Source organism: Martes martes, assembly GCF_963455335.1.
Source record: "Martes martes genome assembly, chromosome: 8".
Lineage (NCBI taxonomy): Eukaryota > Metazoa > Chordata > Mammalia > Carnivora > Mustelidae > Martes > Martes martes.
Window position 1 is genome coordinate 54,968,962 of NC_137895.1, and position 17,447 is coordinate 54,986,408.

General features: G+C 46.6%; 1 protein-coding gene across 2 annotated transcripts in view; it reads left to right on the plus strand.

Annotated features, from left to right (window-relative positions):
* ETV6 (ETS variant transcription factor 6) overlaps positions 1 to 13,592 on the plus strand; it is a 230,469-nt gene extending 216,877 nt beyond the window's left edge. The window contains exons 6-8 of one of the 2 annotated variants that reach the window (XM_080810446.1): positions 7,049 to 7,191; positions 9,184 to 9,284; positions 12,893 to 13,592. In XM_080810446.1, the coding sequence (XP_080666572.1) occupies positions 7,049 to 7,191; positions 9,184 to 9,284; positions 12,893 to 12,998 (350 nt within the window). In that variant the 3' untranslated portion in view covers positions 12,999 to 13,592. Of the gene's footprint in view, positions 1 to 7,048; positions 8,206 to 9,183; positions 9,285 to 12,892 lie in introns of those variants that run through there. The other variant, XM_080810445.1, reaches the window with a different exon arrangement.
* Positions 13,593 to 17,447: the final 3,855 nt, after the last annotated feature.

Here is a 17,447-nt window from a genome sequence, read left to right on the forward strand (position 1 = left end):
AGTTCCAGTAACATCATGAACAAAAGTAGAATACAGCTGAGTGAAAGAAACTGTTTCTTTGCATACTTGGATGGTGGAGTTAAATCATTCATTTGTTCCAGAATGATCATGTATCTCTCTTTGTGCTGGGCATTTTCCTAGGTGATAGGGTATAGTGTCTCTAAATGCCACATTTTGTGTCTTTGCTGACCTAAGGCAATAGCCCCCTGACTCTATGCTGTCAAACCAAATAAGCTCCTACTTTGGTTTTCACAATAGACAGCTAAGTCTTAAAAGAAAAATTTAAGTTGTTTTGGCTTTCTCTTAAAGTTCTTCCATTCCGTTAAAACCTGAGTTACCAAACTTCCTGTCTGCTCATCCCCTCGTTGGCCTTAATCCAAAAATATGCTAAGGAAGCAAGATGCATTGACAAAATGGCTTATAATCCATTCCTACTCCTTCATTTGCTGCACACTTGGGGACTTCAGAGGTCTGTACGGATTTGCTTGTCCCAGGTCCGTGACCCATCCCAACAGAGACTATTTCTTTTCTGGTGCTTATCACACAACTTTTGCTTAGTCCCCTGATATTCTTTGCAAACACGAGCTTCTTCATGGTTTGTGAGGACATCACTGTTTGGTTGATCCTGCAGCAGATAAGACCTAAAATTCCCCCCAGCACGTGCTCCCTCCACGACCTAAAATTCCCCCCAGCACGTGCTCCCTCCACTCCCAACCCTCCTACCACACACGTCATAGCAGTCTTTCAGATCTTTAAAAGGACTTTCAGAAATACATTTATTATCTCTCAAGGTTACATTTTCAGCAGAAACAAAGGGATCCTAATCAAGGAAACCTGGAGTCTCCTGTCCAGTTTCTTTGTCACCTGACTAAAACAATGTACTTTCCTGATTTGGTTGGACTGACTGGATGAGTTCTGTAGGCACAGAAATTCAATCCTGGAAGCCTCTAATCTTAAATCAGATGAGGAAAAATAAGCCTGAGACTCCAGGGTAAGCAGCTGAAGGTGGGTCCCCAGGAACTCGAGGACCAGGGGAAGTCATTCCGTCCTCTTCCTCTTGTTTCCATCCCTGCTTCCTCCCTAGCAGTATTTAGTGCTGGTGACATGGTTTCAAACGAAGCTCGTGGACTTTTTTTTTTTTTTTAATGAGCCTCAGGAGCAGCCTTGAGGGGGAAAAGACATTATAAAAGAGAAGCCTAAAGGGTTTAGTGTGACAGTGATGAGGGACAGCTTCCTCCCTGGGCCTTGGTGGTAAGGCGGACATACATAAGTGCGCCTTCGTCCGCAGCATGTCCATGTCTGTTTTGAGGAAGGACAGGACAGTACTGTGGGATGTCTCCTTTAACCAAAGGGGCCCAGGGTTTCAGTACCAGCTAGAAGAGCTACATTATCCCGCATCCTACATCAACCCCAGAGGGCTCCTGACTCAGAGTCCCAATCAACAGCTGGCCTGGAGTGTTCCCCAGGAAGCAGTGTGGGCCCTTGGGAAAGCATGGACTCGGGAATAAGCAGGGTTAGAATCCAGTCCTTGTGTCCTAGCAAAGTGCTGACTGTCCCTGAGGTCTGCTTTTCTTCTCCATCATAATGAGAATACTAATACCCATTTTCCAGGTGCTTCGGAGTACTAATGAGACAATATGTAAATACACAGCATCAATCGGCTAATTACCAAGCACTAAGGTCCCTTCTCTGTCCTGTTTCTCTTTGCTCTGCTACAGGGCTGCAGAGAATGAGGGGAGAGCAGCAGGTACAGCAGCCCCACCGCCCACCCGGAGCTGGCTGGGGCATTGACCCCGCAGGCCTGTGGCCTGCAAAGGGCACCCCTTTGAGGCTCTCTAGTTTCCTTATCTCCTTGGAGATTCACTTCTGTGCTCCCTCTCCCCTCGGAGGCTTTGCTCAGGAATGTCCCACGTGGCTCCAGCTTCTCACACTGGCTGAGTCACTGCCGTTTATTTTCACTGTGAACTACTGAGAAATCAAAGAGCCCTAAGAGAGAAGGAAGTCTCAGGACAGCATTTTTAAACGATAAAACGGTAACAGCCACAGTGGCTGGGCGGAAAATAATAGAAGGAGCTTGAGGAGACTGGAAATTCCAGTTTGTGTAAAGGACACACATTTCTGTAATACAGCATGACTGCCAGGAGGAAGGGGTGTGATTTCCCAGGCTGCCCCCAAACTGAGCCAAGCAGGGGCCAGGCCCTGCGAGGTTCCAGCTGGGGGCTGAAGCTTTAAGTGTTTGCTTCCCTTCGGGGCAAGATCACCCCTTGTGTAGAGCCACTCCTCTCATGCGGAGTGGCAACTTTTTATCTGGATGTTACTTACCTGTTTTGTTACTCCACACCTCATACAACCAGAGGTGCAAAGGGCCAGCCTCCCTGGCAGCTGCAGCCCCTATGTCCCCCCATCCCGCCCCCATGGAGTCAGGAAGCCGAGATCTGCATTCCCCACCTTAGCCTCTCCCTATACATCTTGCTGCCCCGTACATATGGTTTCTGTTTTCCTAAGCCTCAGCAGAGCACAAGCAACTGCCCACACTGTAAACACACCTCTGGGTATCGACACAGGGTTGGCTGCACTGGATTTCTCAACTTTCTGCTTCTAGGTAATGGCTGGTCTAGAGTTGAGGACACGACAGGGTTGTGGGGGGGGGGGGGGGGTAATGAGCTCTGCATGTTGTAAAGCCCGTGTTTCTATAAGCTGAGTTTCTCAAGCTTAGCACTCTTGATCATCAGGTCAGATGATTCTCTGAGGTTAAGGAGGAGGCTGACTTGTGCACTCTAAGATATTCGGCAGCATCCCTGGCCTCTACCCACTAGAGGCCAGTAGCATCCTCTAGCCCAGTGGCGACAACCCAGATTACCTCCAAACATTGCTCCGAACCACACTGCCCCTCATTTAGAGCCACTGCTATAAAGCAGAGTAGCAGCTTTTGTTTGGTTTGTTGCTGAACTTGACATAAATTTATGAATTTTTTCAGTAAATTGAAAAAAATGAAACAGGGACACTCACTGTCTGATGAGTTGATGATCATACCCACAGAACTCAGTTGACAGACCCTCATTTAAAATTCCATTTGGACAGTTGAAACAACATAAAATTACTTTCTCAGAAGCTTTCCCAAAATTTTGATTAACCACCATCATTAAACATTCCCTTTGTCAATAACCTGATTTGCCCACTCAGATTTTTAAACATCAGTTTTGTCTGGCATGGTTTTTTCATTAGAAACCATGTTGGTTATGTGTGAATTGCCCATCTTTTTACAATCTTTGCTCTGGGAGCATGTACAATGAGTCTCTGGTAGGAGACAGACGTGGGAGGGAAAATACTTCTCCTTAACCACAGGAAGGGATTTTTTACAATGCCTTTTAGCTGTGGATACCCAAGGTACTCACCCAGCAGGAAAGAGAGAGAATGTTCTCTCTGCAGCTGAAAAATGGCACTTCACCGGAGCTAAACCCTTCTCTAAACTTCCTCTCATGGAAGGGACAATCCAGATAATGGACATTTGTTTAAAATACCCACGTGCCTTAATATAGAAGACCCTTTAGTTTAAGAGACATGCACTTAAAATTAATGAATACCTTGTAACATGAATTTTTTCACATTCGTTGTCAGGCGTTTTATAATAGGATACTCTTATATCTATAGAGTTTGGTGGGTTTTATTATATAGTAATATATGGTATATATATGATCAGAGAACGTTGTATCTGTGCAAATGTAGATTTCAACAGAACTGAAAAATTGGGGATCTAGGGAAGTAAAAAGGATCTGCCTCTTATTACCTTAAAATCTTAAAAAACAAAATAACTCCAATGGCTTGAACTTCAGTTGTTTAAAAAAAAAAAAAGAAAGAAAGAGGGGGAAAAAAAAGAAAAAGAAATCTGTGGTCAGTCCTTTATATTTATCATCTGGAATAATTTTTAACTGAAGAAACAAAACAATCAATAGTATTATAAAAGTCACTTATACTCTGAGTTTGAAACAACTGCTTTATGCCACAGAATTCCTGTTGCTACCTCCGTTAGTGACTGAGTAATTCAATATGTCTTGAATGTCAACATATTTTTATTACTCAGCTAAAGTTGGCTTTGCTGGTTTAAATGTCGTTTAGAGTGATCAATTGGCAGCTTGTTTGGGGTTATTTTCACATTTATGAAAGGGAAAAGTTTGCAAGAATCAAATATTCTTGAAACATATAGGTAGAGTCTGTTCTCTGGTAAGCCCTCCCATTCATTCACCAACCAAAGAGCAGATAACTTTGGAGATATCTCTTATTAAATGGTTTACATAAAGATCCGAGTTCGAGGCCTCTGAAAAGCCAGCATGGTAGCCCAGGGCAGGTTAAGCCCTTACTTGGAGAAATGGTCTGGTTCCCATGTATGGGAAATGTAGTGAACCACCAGAGCAAGACAGAAGCCACAGAAACAAGGAAAGTAAAAGTCCACATGAGCATGGGGATGGAAGGACTATCCACCTCGTGCTTTTAGCCCCAGTGGGCCAAGAGGTGAGGGGAGTAGCCATATGTTCCTCACCTTCCTGTGGGCACAGCTTCTTTATATCAAACTCCTAAAGACAGTCTTTTTATTGTTAGTCAAATGAACACTCAGAGACTCGCATTCCCAATCCAGATGAATCCAGAGGTGCCGTCGGGCCTCTCTGTGGCGGACATGGTCTTCCTGTGGAGAAGCAATAGAGGAGCTGTACACACAAACCCCCTTCGTTGTTCCTTCTAATCTGCTGGCATTTTATGTAAGGATGTTTGGTTTTGTCAGACGTTTTCCAATTGGAAGTGATTGCGGGGAAATTAAAACGTCTGCCATTGATGATAGGACAGACACTGAATCCACAGCTCTGTCCTGTGTTCCATCTGCAGTAAAAATGTCGTGAAACCAGGAGGGGGCAGGAGGGTTAAGACACGTCGCCGATCTCACTGCTTTGCCTGGCAACTAGAGTCATCCTGCGACGAGCGCCTTCATAATGAGCTAGATTCTTCTCAGCCTGCACTAGTGTGACGCTGACTTCTCCACGTGCTTTATGGTCCCCCTGCTCTCTCCTCCCCGGCTGGCAGGGGGTAAGAGGAATTTCCGGCCGCCTCTGTCACCAGAATGGGGTTCAGCTCCCCGAGTATGCAGTGTCTTTGCTTCAAGAAGAGAACAGTTTGTCCTGTTCTAAAATACAGTAACTCGCGTATCCCATTAATCTTTGGACCCAGATAATTGGGGGCAAGGGGGAAGGCTATGGTCATTTTAAGTTTCATGTTAGTTTCTTGAAAGATGAAGCCTCTTCGAAAATGCCACATTTCCTTCTGCCATTCAGAGAAAAGGCTGGGTTGCAGCAAGGTTGCACTGAACAGAGCGCAACTCAGCTCTGGAAAGTCCGAAAATTTTACAAATATTTATCTGTTAACCATCAGGAAGAGTGGTGCAGAGTCTGGACCCCCACAGGTGCCCCTCACTCACTGTGGCCTTGGAGTGAATTACCAAGCCCTTTAAGCCCCAGCTTCCTCACCCATAAAATAGGAATAGCAACAGCACCTGCCTCCCAAGAGGTCCCCAGGGCCAAGTGCAGCCAGGCTTGTGGAGGATGAGCACGGTGCCTGCTCACGGCAACCGGTACATGGCGTTGTTGTTATGTTCATGACTTTCCCCTTCACTTGCACCATCGCTCATATAGTAATCCCATAAAAGACATGTTATTCCTGTTTCGTGTATGAGGAAACAACCTCAGGGAGATTTAAGAAACTCGCCCAAGGTGACCTGACTCAATGCCCTTGTAAAAAGGCTCCGGAGAAGGGTGTGTTTCATTCCCTGGGAGGTGACCGTGCTGGCTCTGAATTAGTCCAAGTCTCGATTAGACACTGCCCTCCAGGTGTGCCAGGCCTCACCCAACAGAAGGAAGTCAGCACAGTGTCAGTGCAAGAGACCCAGAATTTGAATCCCAGCCACCTGGGGACTCCAAGGATTAGAAAGGATGCGAGGAAGATGCTGAGCTCACACACGGAATTCCTTCATTGATTCCTCACTACCCGCCCTTCCGGCTGGGGCCTGCCGAGGCACCCAAGATCAGCAGTGAACCCCTGGAAATCAGAGCCTCTTATTCTCCTCTGGAGGCTGGTCCAGAAAGCACACCTAGATAGGACATGTCTGCCTCCATCCACCTCTCCAGGGGCTGCCAGAGGGCAAACCACATACCATTTCGGCACATCCAGAAAACACTAGAACAAGGGAAAAGGGTACAATCTGTGTCTTCTCTTTTAATATGCCAACCCACACCCAAAAGCCTGGCCTTTATTAACTCACTTAATAAATACTTGTGACCTGACCAAGTGACGGACAGAATATCAGTCCTCCAAATGGGGAAAGTGATATTCTTTTTTACTTTGGTTCCTTTCTACCCTGATTTCATTATGAGAAAACAATTTTAAAGAATTCCCAAATAGGCCGGAATGAGAAAATATCTGTCCTCTTTTGAAAACCATGCTAACCACAGCTCCCAGTCGTAGCAAACTGTAGAGTTTTCCTCCCCACAGTCTTTCACGCATCACACTTCTTTTTCTGCTGCTTGGTAGCCTGCCGCGATCTTCTTTCCTTTGTCCATACAGCCTCCAACCCCAGAGTGATCATGCAGCTCCACCAACCAGACCATGCTGCTTGCCTGGAACCCTGGGTCTCTCTTCCCACCCTTTGACCACACCCACCCAGTGTTACCCCCTCTTTTGGCTTGCTCTCTGTCTTTCATGGGAGCTCTGCTTAAGTTCAAGTCGTTGGTCATGACCTTGGACAAGGTGCTTCCTCTTCCAGGTCCCTCCTGTGGAGGGAGGCAGATGGTGGGGATGGTCTCTTAGACCTCTACAGGTCAAAGGTCGCCTTTCTCCAGCACCATCCACCAGGTCTCTTTGGGCCCTGGTCTCCTCACCGTGAAATAAGAAAGACCATCAATCCACAGAAGGCAGAAGGGATTCCTTGATTATTTTCTGATTCTCGCTCTTAGTGCCTTAACAGGAAACCTATTCAAAAGTGGTTTTTTGCCCTTTTCCTCTGTAGACTGTAGACTGCTTTGGGATTACGTCTATCAGTTGCTTTCTGACAGCCGGTACGAAAACTTCATCCGATGGGAGGACAAAGAATCCAAAATATTCCGGATAGTGGATCCCAATGGACTGGCTCGACTGTGGGGAAACCATAAGGTAAAAGGGTACCAGCTATGTATTCTGACAACTAATGCCAAAAAAAAAAAAAAAGAAAAAAGACTTTATCTTCTGGGTAGGAGGATAATTGCCTGGCTCCTCCCACCTTGGTGTGCCCCTCATTATTTAGCTTATTTCTCACAGGGTGAACAATTAGACAGTTGCAAAGGGAAGGAAATAATTAAAGATACCATTTTCCATTTGGTTACTTAGGCCAGGGGCCAGTTAACTTCACACCCCCAGAGTCTGATAGGGCCACCCTGGGAGCAGCCGTCCATCTCATCCCCTCAAGCTGGCCCTGCCACCCCTATGTCGCCAGGAGCTGGGGGACAGGGAAGCTCCACAGAGCTGTGGGACTCACAAGGCTGTGGGGAAGGGTCACTTCTGTCCTGCCCGGTTAGAAATCCCCATGTCTGCAAGAGCCCCCTTCTCCGTGGAAATGCTTACCCTCCGACTCTGCAGAATCCCCTTAAAAAGCAAACAGGCCAGAACTGTTTGCCCCCCTACTTTTCCATGCTGGGAAAAGGGACTGGAATTTAAAAGATGCAGTCTTTTATAGTTAGGAAAACGGTCAAAGTGCATAGATGTAAAACACCCTAAGTGTCCACTGTGAATGACTAGATAAAAGAATGATGGTGTATACATAGCATGGAATATCACTCAGCCCTAAAAAGGAAAGAAATCCTGTGACAGGCTACAACACGGAGCAATCTTGAGGTTATTATACTGAGGGAAATAAGCCAGTCACAGAAAGACAAGCAAAGCATGTGTCCCTTCATAGGAACTATTGAAAATGGGCAAATTCATCGAACCAAAGAGCAGAATGGTGTTGCCAAGGGTTGGGGCGGGGGGGGGGGGGAGTATTCATCAATGGGCGTAAAGTTTCCATGAAGCAGGATGGGTAGGTTCTAGAAATCTGCTATACAACCTTGTACCTTGTACATAGACTTACCACGACTATAGGACACACTTAACAATCTGTCAAGGAGCTGGATGTCATGTTAAGTGTTCTTACCACAGGAAAAGAAAGGAAAAGAAAACAGGGACACAGAGCAGAGAGTCCCCTCAAAAAAATATTTAAATAAATACATCTGTATCCTACTCAAAATAAAACAAATGAGTCACCAAGGTCCAGGCTGACCACAGGCCGGTAGATGTGGGTGGGACAAAGCAGGCAAGACACCTGGGAGACACACCCCCAGGTGAGCTGAGTGAGAGGGGGCAGAGGGGGGCACAGCCCAGCCCCACCAGAGGTTGACAGCCTCAGCACCCGTGGGCAGGCCCCAGGGCCATGTGGAGGAAGACCCGAAGTAGGCCATAACCAAATACGGCAAGGCCCCACTCACAGACTCCTCAGTGTGTGAGTCACCGAGAAAAATCCTGCCGCGGCTCGCGACTGTGCCCGGGCCCTCCAGGGCTCGGAACCACTGTATTCTTCCTTCCAGAACAGGAATTTAAACAACAACAACAACAAAAAATCTCTTCCTTAAAATGATAAACCAGAAACACAAGTTGGAGAAAGGTCACCGCGACAAAAAAAGAAAGAAAGAAAGAAAAGAAAAAGGAAAAAAAAAGGAATTCTCTGTGGGTCAGAAGGCTAAGGATGGCCCACAGATGGGGCGACCCTGCAGGAAATTCACTGAGCAGAGTAGAGCTTGGGCTTGAGAAAGGAAACAAGGGAGGTTGCCTCGGGGTATGCTTCCTTAGCTTCGGGCCAAGACTTCTGACAAAAGGTGATTCACCTTTGGACATGGACATGTCTTGGCTCCAAGTCTTGGCAGGGTGGGTGAAAGCAGAGGGGGTGGGCACAGGGTGGGGGTGGGGGGGGTGGCCTGGGAGGCAGCAGAGGGAGGAGGGGGAACTCTCCCCAACCGTCAGGGCCACAGCAACAGCTGAAGAGCTTTTATTTTAATAGCTCCCCAGCGTCTTCTCTGAGGTTGATTTCACTGTGTCTTTGTGCTTTTTTTCTCTCTTCCTCCTTTGAACAAACAGAACAGAACAAACATGACCTATGAGAAAATGTCCCGAGCCCTGCGCCACTACTACAAACTAAACATTATCAGGAAGGAGCCAGGACAAAGGCTTTTGTTCAGGTAGAACTTCCTTTTTCTCCTTTCCTTCTTTCGGGAGGATACTGTTTTCTTTAAATAAGAGGGAGGAGGGAGACTGTTAAGATCTCTACCTGCCTGTGTGACACTCAAAGCCCTCCGTACTACAAATTGGATACCAAATGCTGGGTTGTTAGAATTTTAGGGGGAATTTTTTTTTAACTTATGTCTGTATATTAGAGTAAAGCCAAAACGAAGTAAATACAATCTGACTCACCTTTAAAATAATGCAGTGATCAAATAGTATCATCTGGCATTAACATCCAGCGTAGTTAAAAGGAACAAACAAAGTAACATTGTCGAGGTATTAAATCTAGGCTTCCAGGTTCCCAGCCCCATAAGCTGGGTTCTGAACCAGTGTTTGTCAAAGGGCAGGTTGTGACCCATTCGTGAATCAAAAAATAGATTTAATGAGTCAGTCACAACTGTTTTTTAATGAAATAGAACCAAATTGGGTAGAATAGAGTTGAAAATATCAGATGGTATCACATGAAATAAGAGTGACTAATAATTCATGAAAATTTGGGGGGTATGTGTGTATATGTGTATACGTGCTGAGTCATGATGTAAAATGTATTTTTTACGATGCATTATAATCAGAAAAGTCTGAAAGCTGCTGCACTAGACATTCCTCTTTCCAGACTTCCTCACAGCTAATGAGTTCCAACCATTTAACCTACCACATAGACTGTAATTCCAAGTTCCATGTAAGAGAGGAGAAAGAATTAGAAGAGGAAGAAGAAGGGATCTAAAGGAGCAGTCAGGAGAGGTAGAAGTGGTGGTAATTGACACTGGTGGTAATGGCCATGGGGAGACCCAGGAAAGGCTGGGAGAAGGTGGGATCAACACACATGATGTTAGGTCATGGGTTTAGCAGGTGGGACAAAAAAGAGTTTCAGATGGGGCTAGAGAGATGGATTTGGAATTCTCTATGCCCAGGTAGAAAGTGACACTCGGTACGAGTAGACCGAGCCTGCTGGGATAGATTGGAAAGAGCAGGAAATGTAGACTTTAGCAGTGGGAGCTATGGTAACTTAGAAAGAGGGAAAACAGTTGAGATCTTGAAAAACAGCAGAAGAGGCTGTTCAAGAGTTGGGAACAGAATGGAATGAAGTAAGAGAGAACCCTCCTTTCTCTGGCTCTCCTGGTGCTTTCCTGTCATCCTTCACCCTAAACTTGGGCCTCGGCTCCTATTCTTCCTGGATGAAATGATCCCATTACACAGCTTTACTTATCCCTTCATAGTTAGACTCTGTATCCAGCTCTAAAATCCTCGTGAAATTCCAGATCTCAATTTCCAAGAACTTCTCATAGTACATGTGCACGAAATACCACAACACAAAATAGTCAAGACAGACGTTCTTCGCCTACTAGAAAACCCCCTCCCCGCATCCAGAATTCTCCTTACTCATCAGTGGTGTCACCATTATTCTAAGTGACCAGCCTTGACATTGGAGTTATCAGTGACTCTTCCCATATCCAGGTTAGTCATTGCACTGGATTGTCCTTGGCTCTTCCATTCCATTTCCACTGCATTCTATTTAGTCAGGACCAGAAACCACGTTTCCCAAGATTTCTTACCAGCGGGTTCCAGGTTGGAGTCTACCAACGATAAGCACTTGCATGAGAATTTGGGAGGTATAAGAACGGCAAAAGCATTATTATTGCTTCCCTGTCTAGACTTTTATGTTTTATGCCTAGATTAAGTCATAATCCTTTCTACCTCTGGTCCACTCTCCTGCCTTCCAAATTCATCACACACCCTACCAGCTGCCCTACAACACTAGTATGATTCCCTGTGTCAGAAACCTATATCCCTTTCACTTTTGCTTTTTTAAAAATATGTATCCCCTCTAGGTCCATCTCAAGTGTCCTGCCCTTCATGAGGTCTTCTTCAACTACTCGAACACACAGAGATATCTTCCTCCATCATTTCTTGGATTCCCTTGGCCCTAAACCACACTGCATTTGCAATAATTGTACATGTGAAGTCCTTCTCCCCACAACTAGGTCATAAGATTCCAGAAAGGAGAGGATTGCATTCTATATAATTGTGTTTTATACCTTATGGGGGTTTTCAGTAAATGTATCTTGACAAGCCCAATATGGTCTATCAGAAGCTTATTATGGAAAAGTAGTCAAGAGAAGAAAGGGGTAGTTTGCAAGGCCAAATATAGCCCATGTGTGGATTTGGCCTCAGGAGCTTGTTAGTGACTTCGGATGGTGGGGAGAAGTTTTCGTGAGGACATGAAAGGATAAGATGGACGCAGACTTGACAAACCGTACTGCTTGAGAAGTTTGATGATAAAGGGCAGAAAAGAGAAGCAGTAGTGGGAAAGTTCATAGGCTTCCAGGAGTGACTTTCGACAATTAGAAAAGGACAGAATAGTGCTATTAGTGAGAAGAGTTGGTCATTTTTGAGGAAATGAGTGTTGGAAGCCAGACTTGCCACAAAATCAAGGCCTCTTGGTATGAAACCCAGTGTGTAGTCAAGTCAAGTGTTCAGTTGTTGGTGCTCTTCACAGGATGTGTAGGTATTTCGAGAAGGAAAATTTCAGTAGGGACCGGAGCCATTACATGGCTCTTTGATGAGGAGGCAGGGCTCAGAGAAAGGGGCCAAGAGGGAAGGCCAGATAAGGTTTGGAGGAAGGCATGAGCCATGATTTGTGGCCAGGTTAGAGTAAAGGGTTCCTGGTCATAAACAAGTGGGAGCCCAGAGTTTCCTGGGTAGAGATGACAGAGAGCCCAGGTAGGCAGGCTGAAAAGCGTGTCCTTGGCTTTATCTGGGAAGTGCTCATCATAGGCTTTCGAACATGGAGTGACAAGAGGAAGAGTATATTTTCAGACAGTTTGTCTGGTGCAGGGCAGAGTGTCTGGGGAGGGAAAGTGTGCAGGCCCCGAGTGGAGCTGTAGAGGGGGTGCTCCCGTTCGTGAGGCTACACCGTCTACACCCAGGCTGCCTTCCTGAACCAGGGAAAATCTGGTCAAAACGAGTCGCTGATGTTATTTCCAACAAGAAGATAAAGCTTGCCGTTTGCACCCGGCTGCAGAGGAAGATAGACTAATGGGGATTCATTGCTAGCATGTTGGGTGGATCAGTGATAACATTGAAAAGGATTCTTTCTTTTTGCCTTTCTAATTTCCAAGAGTACCACTAACTTGTCCTCTTATGAAAATTTTCCATTCGACATTTAATTGTATCCTTTGAGTTAAATTGAAGTTTTGCATACCATTCCCCAGGCTCACAGTCTGGGATGGAAATGGATCTACAGCTCTCAGAGGTCATTGGAAAATCTAACTCTCTAAAAATAAGAATCAGTGGGCTGTACCAAGGTTCCCTTGCATGGCCATGCACAAGGCACTACACAGTCTCAACGGGTGCTGTCTCCTAGACTTGTTTTATAGTTCTTTGGCCATTTTCAGGCTGTCAGAGAAAGGGGCACCTCTTCCCAGTAAGTTAGCGTTACTGGCGGGGCTCAGTAACTCTCCAGCTGTTTGAGGTGATGGGGTCTTCGCTTTTAGTTGAGAGTTCAAGGGGAGGACCAACTTGAGGACAGTGTAATCTCTGGACCCTCCCATTTCCTCTTCCAAAGGTTTATGAAAACCCCTGATGAAATCATGAGTGGCCGAACGGACCGTCTGGAGCATCTTGAGTCCCAGGAGCTGGATGAACAAATATACCAAGAAGATGAGTGCTGAGGGAACCAAGCCACGGCCTCAGCGGGGGGCCGGCAGCTGGGGGTCCCCTGCCCATGAGGGCCCTGGAGGCGTGGCAAGCAGGCGGGCTGAGAGCTGAACCGGAAGAGACCCGGGAGTGGGAGTGATGCTTGTCTCGCGTAGCGGGAGGGTCCCCAGAGCACCTTAGACAAACCACCCAGCGAAGGCAGGGCTGGCATTCTGGCCGAGGGCACGAGCCTGGGACTCCTGGTTCTGTTTTCTCCTCATGTGGAACCTCTCCATCTGTAATTCCTCACCCTCACCCGTCCACCTATTGTTAATTTCATGGTGTTTTCGTTTTTTTTGTTGTGGGTTTTTTTTTTTGTTTTTTTTTTTGTTTTTTTTTTTAAAGACCATGCAGTTTGACTTTTCATCATTCATACAGGGGAAGACATCCGAGGTTGTTTTCCTATGGAAATATATATCTATTATATATATATCTATTTTTTGCAAATCTCACAAAGTGCGGCAAGCCCAGCTGGTCAGGAAAGAGAACACTTACAAAGGGTTTCAGGTTCCTCTTCAGCCTGCCACATGGATCAGATTTGTGCCTGTTAATGTTGGGTCTTGGCTGGGAAAAAAAAAATGAAAGAAAGAAAAAAAAGATGCTTTTAAAAAAGATAAAGTGAAAAGGAGAGCTTTTTCTCCCTCTCGCTCTTTCCTTCCCGGCCTCCCGTCTGTCCTCCCTCCCTGCCTCCTGTTGAGGTTCAGATGCCTTTTAGCAGAATTGAGCCTCTCCTGGAGTCCTGAGCGTTACAGACGCCCAGAGGCCATCTGTGGCCTGGGTCCTTTGCAGCCAGCGCTGCCAAATCAAACCCACATCCCGGCATCTGGCTACCCACTGGAGGGAGGCCCCAGACCTCGCAGGTGCTGCGGTCCTCCAGAAAGAGACATGCCAGCCCAGCAGGCTGCCCCCCCGACCCCTACTTCCACCCCGACATGGCTGCGAGAACCCCAGGACTTGGTGGTTTCTCGGGACGGAAGATTCAGGACAGAAGGCGGCTGCGTCATTCAGAAGGCCCCAGCATCATGGAATTAGCTTGCAAGTTCTGCAAGGCAGAAAATACAAAAAGACCCCACAGGGCCTGATGGTCAGAAACTAGGTGGAAATTGTGCTGCAGGGGGCATCTGTGCTTCCAGGGTAGGTGACTGAGGCTAGCGAGAGAGAAGGTCTTCTCTGCTCCATCCGGAGGCTATTTGTAGTCAGTTTTATGCCCTCGCCTGCTTTGTTTTGTCTCTTTTCCCAATTCCTAGCCTTTTTTTTTTTTTTTTTTTTTTTTTACTTTTCCTGGTCCCCACAAGATCCAGGGCATTTGAGAGGGGGAGGGCCCTGGTGTACACAGCCACTTGCTCCCAGTGTTCGCCAGGCCAGGGCAGACAAGAAACTCCTCAGACTTATTACCTGTTTCTTTTCTTCTTTCATAGCTATGTTTCAGAATGGACCCATTTGTGGCTCTTCTTCACCTCCAGATCAGGTCCACGGTATCTTGTAAAATGAGGGAAGTGCCACCTCATAGTACTTTTGATGATATCAGATATTTTTAGAAAGCTGTTTTAGGGTGTTTTTTTTTTCCTTGTCTTGCCACCTGAATTAACTCTCCGATTTCCAGGTTCAGAATCCAATATTAGGAAGACAGTTTTTTTTAATCCTAAAGATTAGACCTGCCTTACAAAGCAGCCCCCCTCCCCGCCCCATTCCTCTGTTTCCTCTACTCACTCACAGCATCACCACTGGCAGCACTAGGGGGAGGCTGCCGGAGCCCTGGGTGTCTCCCCAAGCCACTTCTGACCGTGTCAGGCAGGTGGGGGTTGGAGGAACACAGGCAGGAGGAATTCAACCCCACCCGTACTGACAAGGACCCCAGCCTGGGGAAAAGGAAGGACAGACTGACTGTGGGTCAGAGGCACCAGAATCAGGGAGCCCTTCAAAGCTTTTCATCTGTTCTTTGTTCCTGCCTCTTAACGAACCACAGATAGAAACGCGGCTGTGGCCAGCCTCCTCCACTATCACACGCTCCCCCCAACTCGACCTTCCAGAAGGTTGGGCTTGCGGTCAAGTCAGGGACCTGCTGTGTGAGGTTGGAGGGTTCACTGATGAAGGAAGGGTTTGGTCTCATCTGCTTGAACGGTGGTGAGATTCAGCTGGCCCCAGCATGCTACAGATACCTTTCACGAGCTGTCACTCCAGTCTCTAAGATGACTGATGTTGGCTCACACCTGGGGATCTTAAGCTAAGTACCTGGTGTGTTGTGAAGGTGGTTGAGTGTAAGGGCTGGAGAGAGAGGGTGCATTTTGACTGAGGCCCTTTGTGTGACGACAAAACCAGAGACAGGACGTGGTGGGGCTCTTCCCTAAGGTTAGAACATCTCATTCTGATAGAAGGACCTGGGCTTTCACTGTTCGAAGAATATTACAGTTGAATTAGGGAGGGAAATTCCCATTGGCCCCGAGGATTTCTGTATTTAAAGCAATACCCTGTAAGAATACATAGGACAGGATGACACCTTCAGTCGCTTGAAGAACAGAAGGTGCTAATTCCAATATGATCTTTATTTCCCACCCAGATATTCCCAATAATAGTTTTCTCTTGAACTCCCTTAAATTAGGCAAACGTCCTTCTCATTGCTTTGAGCTAACACGCGGGCAGTGCTGACACCAGAGACACAGCGCTTACACGCTGCTGACCCCAGGGATGCCGTAGGACATGCTGACCCCGCTTCGGACTTGGCGAAGCACCTGATAGACCCTGGAAAGGATTCAGAGGAATCGGGCACAGCCCCGGCCCCCCAAGAGCATCCACTCAACCTGTAGACTCTATCCAAGCTGAAATTCCTTACTTCAACACTAAGTGCTGGGGCCGATGGCACGTTCACCTGAGATCACGTGAAAAGTATGTCTGTGACCTGAATAGTTGGCCTTTCCCTGCTGCTGTCCCGGGACTGCTTGGCTTAGATCAGAAATCGAGAAAGGGTCCTGCAGAAGAGCACCGCAGAGCAGGGAGAGCTTGCTTCAGCTGTATCTGGGGGGTCGCTCTCACTTGTATCTCCAGCTAGAAATTCTCTAGCACCTTCTCTTGCCTGCATCTTGGCTTCACCACGTTGCCTCCTCTCCATCAAAGGAGGGCAGTGGCTATTGGCTGGACTGGCCATGTGGCAGAACAGTCTCTCTTTCTGTCCCAAGGCAACTTGGTCTCTTGCCTGACACAGGGTCACCAATGTCCTGAGTCCTTTCTTTCTTCCTTCCTCTTTCTTTCTTTCTTTCTTTCAGGGGGACATCCCCACAGAAGAAGGGGATAACAGACTGATGGATTTTCTCCTCTCAACAGTGTTTTTGGAACCCTCTTACCCAGGGTCTTTTTACACTGGTGTCTTGCCCAAATAAGAATGTAGCTTTAGCTAAAACTTCGGTGGCTATGACAGGATCCACCTAAATGACTAAGTAACTACTGTTTCCACCTTTCACTGTCTAGGCTCCAAGTCAGTACATTTTTGAAACATTCACTCCCTTCTCCAGAAGGGAGACCTGAGTGTCCAGGAGGGAGGATGGTGCCCTGAGAGCAGACAGCATGCCAGGGACAGAATGAGGAGTGGAATCCAGCCTGGCCAGACCCCCCACTGGACCCATTCCCACCCAGGAAGTTGAAGATAAAAGATTTGGGGAAATCCCCAAAGAACAAAGGGCAGGTTTTTTTGCCCTGACATTCGGTGCTAGTAAGATTTCATCCCCTTAGCCTGCTCCTCTTCTCTGCAGAAGTCTGGAAGGAAGGCAGGGATCTAAGGAAGCCATGGTGGGGGAGGAGGGTGACAATAATTCCTGCCTGTCTAAAAACCGCAGAAGACTAACCTGATACTCTTTTGGCCCCATCTGCATCAACACTAAACAACTACAGACTCCCCGAATCTTTCACACACGCCAAGTGAACATTCTCGACGATTTATCTTTGTGACTGCAACCACCTGCAAACCAGAACGAATCTAGAATTTCTTCTTTTTTTCTTTTTGTTTAATTTCTAATCTCTTGTTGTTTATGAGGTGTGGGGTTTATAAGGGACTGAATCAAATGAATGTAACAAAAAAGAAAAAAAAAAACAAAAAACAAATGCCTTTTCTCAGGGCCAGTGAGTTGCAAATAATTTTTAAAGAAAAGCCTATAATTGCATCATCTCAATAAATTTTTTATAAAAAAAAAAAAGGACCAAGTCTCTGTTTTTAATAATGTGAAATGGAGTCATACAGGCAAGGTACGCCAATGAGGTAAATCCTGTCTCTACTCAATTACGGTAAAAAGTGCAGTCCTGGTTTTTCACTGGCAGGCAGCCTCTGTCACAGAGCTGTCTGCAAGGCAGTCTTGAGACAAACGGCACCAGAAGGGTCGGAAAGTTCAAGTCTGAGCATCTGCCCCAGGTGGGGAAATATGCCGGAAGGAACCCCG